General features: G+C 37.2%; 1 protein-coding gene across 3 annotated transcripts in view; it reads right to left on the reverse strand.

The window, feature by feature from the left end:
* Window positions 1-11,165, reverse strand: part of ATG2B (autophagy related 2B) — a 56,563-nt gene extending 45,398 nt beyond the window's left edge. The window contains exons 1-6 of one of the 3 annotated variants that reach the window (XM_025041956.1): window positions 10,980-11,164; window positions 6,264-6,426; window positions 3,819-3,971; window positions 3,256-3,358; window positions 1,819-1,981; window positions 909-1,088 (exon numbers count right to left, since the gene is read on the reverse strand). In XM_025041956.1, coding sequence (XP_024897724.1) covers window positions 909-1,088; window positions 1,819-1,981; window positions 3,256-3,358; window positions 3,819-3,971; window positions 6,264-6,426; window positions 10,980-11,141 — 924 coding nt within the window. In that variant the 5' untranslated portion in view covers window positions 11,142-11,164. Of the gene's footprint in view, window positions 1-908; window positions 1,089-1,818; window positions 1,982-3,255; window positions 3,359-3,818; window positions 3,972-6,263; window positions 6,427-10,979 lie in introns of all 3 variants that reach the window. The other 2 variants (XM_015599684.2, XM_025041957.1) reach the window with 2 other exon arrangements.
* Between the last annotated feature and the right edge of the window lie 36 nt (window positions 11,166-11,201).

Raw genomic sequence — 11,201 nt, forward strand, 5'->3', positions numbered from 1 at the left:
CCTCCTCTAACCAGTCAGGTGTTCTAATCCAAGAAAGACCTTCTGGGGATCCTTCAATCCTCTGACAGCCTTTTAATGTACAGTCACATGTTCCCACAGCAATTTCTATCCCTGGTATTGTTTCATTTATTAAAAGGCAAAGACTGAATTCCACTCATCTCTGCATCTACCGTAAGAGCCTGCTCGGGCCTGGAATATAACAGTCACTCGAACATCTAGAGCTAGGTAGGCCAGTGAATACACAAATGAGTAAGTCCAAATATATTCTCAACTTAAACTGCATTTTACAGAGATTACACAGAAAATTCATTTTCAAAGTCTGAAAATAACACTTGGAAAATACATTTTTAACTGAATAAATGTATGTTTCCTGATTCTACAACAAACTGTTCAATATTGTTTTCTAAAAAATAGGTACAGAGTCTTTACAGTGTCTTCAGAAAGCTGAGACATCATGAAAAAAATCAATCTCTTCATCAACATTATGCAATGATAAAAGTGGTCACCTCATTCAAAATACACGCAAGGTGAATATTCTTCCACATAATTAAACATCTTTAGTAAATTTCTGGCTTTCCAAATCTCGCCTCCTTTAAATTTCATTTTATGATGCTGGAAAGAGATTCTTTAATAGTAAATTCCTACTTATCTGAACTGATGAACATTCTGAACTGCTGGAATGGGGGAAAGTGAGTAATGGAGGAAACCCTAAGACCTGAGCTGCACAGAAGGGCAAAGGCTTCCTGTGACCTACGCATACGGGCACCGGCTGAGAGGAAAAATGCTGACTCGGGGACAGTGGTGCTGCAGCTACAGGGGAATCTGCAGTGACCGTCAGTGGTCACTGCACAGATTAAAAAATACTTGTAGTTTTGTTTTTTACTATAGAAAATAAAACAAATACTGACCTTGGCTCCAGGAAGTACTTCATTCTGTTTCAATGTGAGACTCAACTCCAACCTACCCATTAGCCCTCCAATCTGCACTGGGTCAGAGGGCGCCACCTCTGGTAAATTCCTAGTTAGCTGTGGGTGTGGCTCACAAATGATTCTGGGATTCCAGCTAGGTGACAGCTTTGGCTCAGTTTCCTACAATAATGCAACAGGAAAAAAGTACTTTACTGTAAATAAATCGAAATGCAAAATACAAATGTCACCTTAAGAAGAGTAAAATATTTGACATGCAAAACTGTACTGTGTTACAATGGATAAACTTGTAACTTATAGCTAGCCTGAAACACAAATCATGGAAAAGGACTTCATGAAAAAAAGCACAGCATCTGTTCAAATTACAGCAACAGGAAAACTGTTATTAACAGACATTATATAACTAAGAAAATCTGATTTGTGAAATAACACAAAAGGTAAATTAAAGAATGATTCTAGTATCCAAAAGGAGTCTCTGCCCTTGGGGGGAATTAAACAGCTCCTTAATCGTAAAGCTTTTTTAAAATACGATTTGTAAGATAAATTTTCAGCAATACGTTCCTATGTAAGACAAATGTGAACAAACACTGTTTGATTTCCTGCTTATTTTATAAGGATATTAGATGTTAATATACCATTTTCCCCCAGGACACAGTATCCAATGTTTCTCTATCAAATTAATACACAGCAAAAAGGAAAGGCATTAATTTTGAGTGTTTTAAAATCTCTGAAATATATGTCCCCATTAATGAATATTTGTGTTAACTTCCAGATTAGATGGAAACTCATTAACACATGTTATATATCCTTGCAAAATTTAACAGCTCTCATTTAAACCTTTTAAAAATCTATGATTTAGTTTTGCGGTTTTTGTTTTGTTTTGTTTTCTTACCACGGGTGCAGTTGAACATACTGGGGAAGATTTGGCTGATGCAGAAAATTCATCCCAGAAGAGAGACACTCCAGAGAGCTGAAGTAACTTGTGAGCAAAAGCTGTGGGCTGATGTACATTAATTCCCGAGGATTCGTCAGCAGTTTCATCACAGTATACAGTTCTGAAAGTTAAAAACAAAAAGAGCATGTGCATACAACTCCTAGAAAAATCTACTTGCAATGATAAGAAATGCACATAGCTTTTTAAGCTAAGAGATTTTTCAAGTTAGCACTCCTCAGAATACGCCTGTGATGCGGGTCAATATTAGCATGTTTTACTATAGTAAGTATTTTCACAAAGAGACCTTAACTTCAAGAAGGATAACTTCATGAGGCTCCTAAATTTGGGGGAGGGGGGGGAATGAGTAACTTATTTAGTTTCAAGAAACACAATTCCTGAGCTCCCTCGCAAGTATCTCTGCTAACAGTGAGACAGCATTTGGCTCCAATTCACAATCCGACATAAATAACACTTCTTGAATTCTGAGGACTATTCTATAAATTCTTATGACTAGTCTTCAGTTTAAACAAAATAAAGAATGTAATTCTAAATGCATGAGATGTTAACATAACAGTGAAGGTAATGCAACCTAATTTCAAAGATGTTAACAATAACTTTCACTAATAGGTATGTTTCATGAAAGACAAATTATAATATAGCTGCTTAAAAGCTGGCAAAGGTCTCCCACAGATCCACACGCAAGTGTCTCTGGTGTGCTCAATGCACGTACTTCGTTCGGCTTATTTCTGTTGACTGTTCATATGGCATAAGACACAGGTGAGCAGTTACTACCTCAAATCAACACTCCTCTGAGAATGTAAACCAACCCTGTCTGAGCTACTTATAAAGCTCTAAGTGGGCATACACAGAAAACTAAAAATAGTGTGTTTATATCTTCTTAATTAAACCACTATTGCACATATTGACCATAAAATCCCCTCACCGAATCCTCATAGAAGACTGTAGTCTTAGCCTTTCTCACGAAGGCAGCACTTGGATAGAAGAAAGCAAAGCAAAAAAGCCTCTCGTGTTAACGAGATACACCTAAATAGTACATTGCTTATGTGAAAAAACTGAAACTCTCCAACAGGAGTGTCTTATTCAGTAGCAGTCGAGTATTCATTGTTTTCATTTGATATTAACTAAAAGAGAATTACTTGTTTTGAATTCAACATATTATACATAATTATATCCCAACTGATACTTTTAAGTTTTCAATAATGAGACTGGAACATAAGTTAGGAGAGCAGCACTTCTGAAATTATGCAATATATTAATTTAATATCATCCCCTCTCATCTCCAAAAGCATCCGGAAATTTAATATAAGAGTTAGATTTTATTATTCTTAAAGGAAAAGAATAGGGCCATTTGTTTTCAGATATAAGAAGTCTTACCTTTCTATTCGAATTTCAAGTGCAGTCCCAGTTTTGGAATTTTCTGGCACATGTTCAATTCTCAAGACAGTGTCTATAAAAGTGACTTTTACTCTTCGTAGTACTAGAGTAAACATGTAATCATCAACATAAGAGATATATGTAAACTAAATAAAAACTTTGAAAGAATGCTAAATTAGTTTAATAAAAACTTACAAAATAAAATTGAAATGAATTCCTTTCTTGAAAAATCCCCAAATCTTGAGTTCTGTAATAACTATTTTGCCTTACTGAGCACTCACCCTTTGTTACATCTCAGTAGACACTTGGGGCAGTACCTAAAGCTATCTGCTGAATTATAATCCCTTCATTATGCAAGCAGAATAAAATAAACAAAGGAGAAAATAGGGTACAAAAGAACATGAAATTAAATTGAATACAATATTTAAAATAATATCAATTCTAAAGTTCTGAAGTGAGAATTGTTCATTTAAAAATCAGTCCAATGGCTATTTATACAAGGCTTACTACATTAAGGTACTAAATAAATCTAAAAAATTTTAAAATACTCAATAATGCCAAACCTGTTTCAATGGTTTCAGCAAACTTTTCAAGTCCTTCAAAAGGCTGGGATCCTTCTCCTTGTTCATCTGTTAGTTTCTGGCTAAGACATTCTTTTGCCAGTTGCATACTGCTGGTCATGAAACTTGACCAATACATAGGCTCAGAACCAGATGCTGCAGAAAATACAGATTAATCCTAAATTATTTCTCGTACTTACAATAAAGCCATTTCTTAAAATAACACATTTCAAATAGATAAATTTTTAACTCTCCATGAGATATTGAACATCATGGTATTATCTAGGGATATAATATTCTAGAAATCATTCTTGAGACTTAAGCATCACCTTAAGTCTCAAGGAGGTTTGGGATAACAGACCAAAGAAAAAGTCCAGAAATAAAAAGTCCAAGGTTAAAGATAAAATTACATGCTCTCATTATATGATGTATGTCTGCCAAATATTAATTCATATGTTCATTCAACAAGTATTTAATGGGTATTTTACACACACGTGGTACTGTTCAAAATACTACAGAGTAAGGGTTAACAAACTTTCTGTAAAGGATCAGATAGTCAGTATTTTAGGCCTTTAGGGCCATGTGGTCTCTATCATGACTACTCCGGTGCAAAAGCAGAAAGAAAGAATAAATGAATGAATATGGTAGTGTTCCAATAAAAATTTACTAAAAACAGTGACAGACCAAATTTGAAATACATGAACTGAAAAATCCTTTCCAGATCCTCTCTCATGAGAGAATTCCACCACACTTCCTCATGTTATTCAAAGCAAACCTAGACTACTAGAATTAGTGCCTTCCAAAATGGAATCTAAAAGCCCTTCTAATAGAGTATTTTTAAAGTAAGGGGAAAATGTTTGACTTTCCATAGGCAAGTATTATTATATCTACTCATCAAGGTTAAAGATAAAATATTCTTGTTAATTAAACGCCAGGTTGTTAAGGAGGATCTCCATGCACAGACTACCAATTTTTGAAATGGAGGCACTACAATTCTACATAGCATAATTTAAACTCTGGTGTTTCAGACAGCACTTGAGATTATAATTCTTCAAGTATATCTTTACAAACCACTTGTCAATGAAAAAAAATTAAGTTCATAATTTAAGACAATTTACCATCATGACTTTACTGGTTTATAAAATTCTCTCTCTCATACATTTGCTGAACTATTTGAAAGTAAACTACAAACATCATAACACTCCTAAATACTTCAACATGTAACTCCTAAGAACAAGAACATTCTCCTGAAAAAGGTCAATACCATTAACACGCCCAAGAAATATTACACTGATGCAATAATCTTACATACAAATCATACCCAAATTTCCCCAGCTGCCCCTATGACACTCTTCAAAGTAAAAAACAAACAAACAAAAATAGGAAAAGAAAGAAACAGGATTATATATTCTAATTAATCATGTTTTTAGCCTCCTTTAATCTAAAACAGTTCCTCCAGGCCTTTCTTTTCTTTCAGGAGACTGACATTTTTTAATAGTACCAACCATTTAGTTTATAGAATTTCTCTTATTTTGGGTGTCTGACTGCTTTATGATTTGATTTAGATTAAGCACTTCTAGCAGGAACAGTAGGTAAGTGATGCTGTGTCCTTCTCAGTCCAGTCCTATCAGGACACACATGATGTCAGTTGGACCCATTACTGATGAGGTTAAGTTTGATCATGTGATATTGGTGGTGACTGTCGATTTTCTCCATTGTAAAAGAAACTTTTTCCCTTTGTAAATAATACATAATCAGTGGGAGATAGTTAATACTGACTAAATATTAAGCTCCTCAACAACCCTTCACACCAATGCTATTAGCATTTATTGATGATTCTGGTCTGTATCAATTTTTACTATGGTAGCCAAAAACACAGTGAATTCTATCAATTTTGTTTATGTTTATAAGTAGGTACTCTACTGTAATGAAGAGTTTTGCCTTCTCTCTGTCCCCCTTACATACTTATTTATTTATATCAATATAGACTTAGGGTGTTTTTTTTTTATTTAGTGTGTTATAATCTATGATTGTCACTGTTCTTTTTGATACTTGAACTTTCCCAGATTTGGCCAATGGGAAGGAGCCCTTGCAAGCCTAATCCTGTGTCCTTTTAACAGCTTCATCAATCTTTGAGGACTTCCTTGCTTTCTGAGGCAACTTTGAATCTTTAAAACACAATAGATAATAGGTAACGATTAAACCAATCATCTGCATACTAAAGTTCCTGTGGGTGAACAGGGTAAATAGTGTAAATAGAGAGAGAAATAATGCTAAAAGTACAATCACACACACCCTACATAGAACCATATCCTAATAATTTATCTACCGAAATCTCACAAATACAATGTAAATAAATTAAATACTAAATTTAAAGCAATTAGGTTAACTTTTCCCAACTTCTGAAAAACAAAAATGGAAACAAACAGAAACAAGTAACACAGCTACCTGGGCGAGGTCTAGGTCGGAAGACCATTTCTAACCCTTTCACTTCCAGTGCACAATTATCCTGTAGGAGAGAGCCCCATGGAACTGACAAAGAAATTGACTGTATGAATCCTTCCGTGACTTCTAAAGGTGCATCTGCTGACTCCAGGATCTCATTGAGACACTAAAGAGAAAAAGAAAAAAAAGTAAGTGCAATTTGAAATCATGAGAACAAGAACTTAAAATTGGTAACTTATTCAAAGATGCTGAATACACGCATATGTGGGTCAGGCACTAGGATACAGGAAGCAGAGATCTAGTTAAAGATGATTTCTGGTCCTCACTAAGCTATAAGATAACTTACCATGAAAGATACCCATAATTAAAGTGTGACGAGGTGTATGACAGAGAAAACACATTGTGCTATTTGAGTGTGTAAAAGAACCTAACCTGGAGATTCAAGGCAGGCCAGCTGAGGAAGTGCTATTCAAAGCTGACACCAGAAGGCTGAGGAGTTAACCAGGTGAGGAGTTAACCAGGCAAAGTGTTCCAGGCAGAGACAAAGGCATGTGGAAGGATTTTTTTAAAAAGCAGAGGTGAGAGTGTACAAGCATACATGTCTGAGATACAGAAGTATCTGAAAAAAGAAAAGCTACTTTAGCTTCAGTGCAGTGTGCCAGGGTGATGAGCCAGAGTTAAGGCTCCACAGATAAGGGAGAGTGGGATCCAAAGAACCTTGAAATTCATGGTAAAGTCTGAAGTTTATCTCAAGGGCAATGTGAAACCCTTGAAAGATTTTAAGCAAGGGTGCCATGATGGGATCAGAACTTTTAGCGGGCCACTCTGAAAGTGCTGCTGGTAGAGAGCATTGGAGGAAAGCAAAACTCAGGCAGAAAAGCTATTAGGAGTACGAGAAGCCAGAGAAATTGGTTTGGCAAGGTGACACTGAGGACAGTCAGAAGCGGATGGGTTCTGTAATGTATCAGGAAACAGAATTACATGCCATCACGAGGGTTAAAGGAAAGAAGGAATGATGACTCACTCCCAGGTGCTGGCTTGGACAACTGCTTAGACAGTGGTACCACTTACCGGAGAAGCTGGTTAGGGGGAAGATGGGAGGTCAGTTCCAAAGAATAAATTTGAGCAGACATCTAGGTGGAGATGGCTAGGAAACAGCTAGAAATGCCAGTCTAGAGCTCAGAAGAGCCATCTGGGCTGAAGATACAGAAAGGCATTATAAACACAGGGGTAAATGAAGCCATGGGGATGAGGACAGATAGCCTTTAGGAACTTATGTGGAGTAAAATGACAAGAGGCCATACATCGGACTGGTACAAAAAGAAAGTGAGTAGTTCCACAATGAGGAAGAGAGGTACCCTACTTGGAATTTCAGCACAACTTCTACATAATAAAAACAGACCTTTAAACAGTAGACTCTTTCTAAAGAGATAGAAAGTGACAATAACTTCTTGATTTCTTGGGTTTTCTTATAGCCAAATATTTAAGGGTTGAATTTAAAGATGAAAAGCAATTTTCTTCCACACTGAGTTCTAAATATGCTGCCCATTTATGTGATGACAGATGGCTATGAGTAGCACATGCTACCTAGCAGGTATACTCCAAAAAAAACAACACATACTTTACTTTTTCAAAGTAAAGATATCACACTAATAATGAGTGAGAAAGCAACTGCTTTTCAAAGAACACTTGTAACATGGAGAGAATGCTTTGAAAAATTATATTTGGAAATGTTTTCAGTTACATGATTTTGTTGCTAAAACAATGTCTATTAAAAACACGTTTTTTTAAATTCATTATCTACGTGGGTGATAAAAGTTTTGAAAACATGGAAAATTACACCCAATGAATCTAAAAGTCTACAGAACAAAAAGTTTTTAAAAATGGGTTTTAAATTTATATACATATATACACATATATACATATATACATATATATATAGTACTTTACTGAATTTCACCAACCATCAACCTAGAAATACTACTCACAATATCAATTCTATCAATTGCAATTGATGGATGGGGCGGACTGAACCAAATCCAACTATGAAAAGTTATATGTATGTATATAACTTATATATAGAAAAGTTATATATATGTAACATATATCATATATATATATGTAAATGCAATACCTTCCAATCAATTAGCAAGAATAATTAAAGAAAGGAATGTCACAACCAATTCCAACATAATCCCATGCTGAGAATTGAAACATTAGTGATATCTCCAATGATGCGATTTTTCCTTCTTGATCTATGAGTCTGTAAGCTCTCTTTTTTCAGTAATGAAAGTCATTAAAATCAAGTGTCAAAAGTAACTGAATTTGGCTGAGAATTGAAACATTAGAGATATCGCCAATGATGTGATTCTTCCATCTTGATCTATGAGTCTGTGAGCTCTCTTTTTTCAGTAATGAAAGTCATTAAAACCAAGTGTCAAAAGTAACTGAATTTGGAATCAGATGTTTGAGTAGCTATATCGAAGGACCACATCAAGATTTATCTTGGTCATCAACACAGCACACTATAATGAATAAATAAAAAAACAGCAAATGTTTACTAGATGCTTTATTTCAGGAGGCCTCAAACCCCAGGCTGCGGACTGATACCGGTTCATGGCCTATTAGGAACTGGGCTGCACACCAGGAGGTGAGCGGCAGGCGGGTGAGCCAAGCTTCATCTATATTTGCAGCAGCTCCCCAGCACTAGCATCACTGCCTCAGCTCCACCTCTGATCACCAGGCATTAGATTCTCTGGTCTCTCATCCCAAAAAGATTGAGGACCACTGCTTTATTTGACGTTATCATTTTGGTTAGGCATATCCATCACCCTCAAGGAGCAGAACAAAACAATCTTCAGATTAAGTCTTGCCATAAATTTTTCTGCCAATGATCCTGAAGTCAAACTGTAAAATTCAAATATCACCTCTGATTTCACATAAGGATTAAATAAAACCACACAAATGAGAGTGCCTAGCACAGTGCCTGAAATAAACAGATGTGCAATAAACATTAATTGTCCTTTCCTTGCCTTGAAGCCATGGGATTAATAAAGAAGTAATGGGCTTAGGAATTAGACAGGTTTGCATTCTCACTTGGTAGCCATGTCACTTGGGAGAAATTATTTAATTCCATCTGTGAAATGGAAATAATACCCACCTTATAGGGTTAATGTGAAAAGTCATTAAAGGATAAGCATACAAACTCATTCAACCCGCAAGAGTTATTAAATGTCCATCGCTCCTCTTTCTCAAAACTGTACCTCCTCCTATTCAAAACTACCAAAAGTATAGACTCATTGGTTATTAGATTTAAAAATATCTATCACAATCCCTATCTTCTGGTAAGAATTACAGCAATACAGTACACTGACACAGTGCCTGGCATGGAGTGGATACTCCATTAATTTTTATTGAACTCAAGTGAAATACTTTGCCCACCGTCAACTCACTAACTGTGGCAGACTGGGCTAGCCTGGTATGGGACTGGCTCTATCCACTATCCTATGTACTCTCCCTAGTTTAAATCATATACTTACTGATAAAATGATAAGCTTATTCATGCTGACACGAATTAAATTAAGAGTCATAATAAGGTGTTGCCGTAATTTGAGCTTAGCAGCTTTCTATGGCTAAGGAAGTCATTACTGTTAAAATACTTTTATGTTTAAAAAAAAAGGCTTTTTATACAGCTTAAGTTAGGAGAAAAAAAGGCTTCCTTTTGTTTTGCACAACTATCACAGGAAAGTCACCTATATTTATGATTTCCTAAGTGTAAACTGCATAGAAATGCTTTTAGAATAGTAAAATTCTAGAATGGTACAACCAATTCAAACTGTAAGCAGCAAACTCTAGAGCAATAAATAAAGGGTTGCGGGTGGAGGAGAAGCCACTCCATTCTTGTCAAACTCAAGGCTGAATATCCTTCAAGTAAAATACTATGCACTGAACATACAGATGCAGGTTCAACCGTACGGGGTGCGTTGAAATATACATGAAGCATCTGTAAGACACAATGAGTCAACTTACAGCCTCTGGATGACAAGTAGAAAACAGGATTTTAAAGGTCTTAAAATTGCTGCTTCAGCGCTTTTACAACACCTGCGTTTACGATCTGTCACGTGAAACAGATAGAAGTAAACAGCACTACCAGGGCCACACAACCACTCACAGCCTGGCCTTGTAACATGTCATTAAGCAAAAGCAGGCAAACTCGCAGCGGAGGACGTCACCTCATTTTCTTCCAGATGACAAACGCTGTTGGGAGACCGCGGTGTGCACGCAGCCGACCCAAAATAAGGGAACTACCAGGAATTCGGACATCTCCAAACGTCCTCCCCATCCTTAATCTTCGCGGCGTGTCATCACATGAAACAGGGTCTGTCTGCTACAAAACCCCGCGAGCCCTCCCCCGGAAAGGGCAGCACTGGTCACCTGCTTCCACGGACCCCTTCACAGACCCCATGCCATCGACTTAACTGATTCCCACAGTGCAGACTCCCTTATCTCTGTTAAGTTTCTGGAACATGTGATTTGGGGGCGCAAACTTGCCAGAAACAGATTAAACAACATTCTATCACATTTCTCTGAACCCTGCCACGCGTGGAACCAACCCTTTTCCAGGGAGGGACTGAACGTCACCAATTTGGGATGACACTCGTTCAAATCGACCTAAAGCGGGGAACGAGTCACGCCTGGCTGGCCGCCAGCAGCTCTTACCCATTTGTCCAAAGGGACCTGGGCGAGGGACCCGGTGCCTTGGTAGAGGTCCAGGCTGAGCTGCTCCAGGCTCAGCTTCTCCTGCAGGAAATGGCCCAGGTACCTCTGCAGGAGGTACCGACAGGCCCTCTTCTTGATGGACTCCGAAAACGGCCAAGGCATGATGAGGTCTGGCAGCTGGGCGGGCGGGCTGCGGGGGTCGGCGGGGCGGGCCTCGGCGCC

Source organism: Pteropus alecto, unplaced genomic scaffold (assembly GCF_000325575.1).
Source record: "Pteropus alecto unplaced genomic scaffold, ASM32557v1 scaffold8, whole genome shotgun sequence".
Taxonomy (NCBI): Eukaryota; Metazoa; Chordata; class Mammalia; order Chiroptera; family Pteropodidae; genus Pteropus; species Pteropus alecto.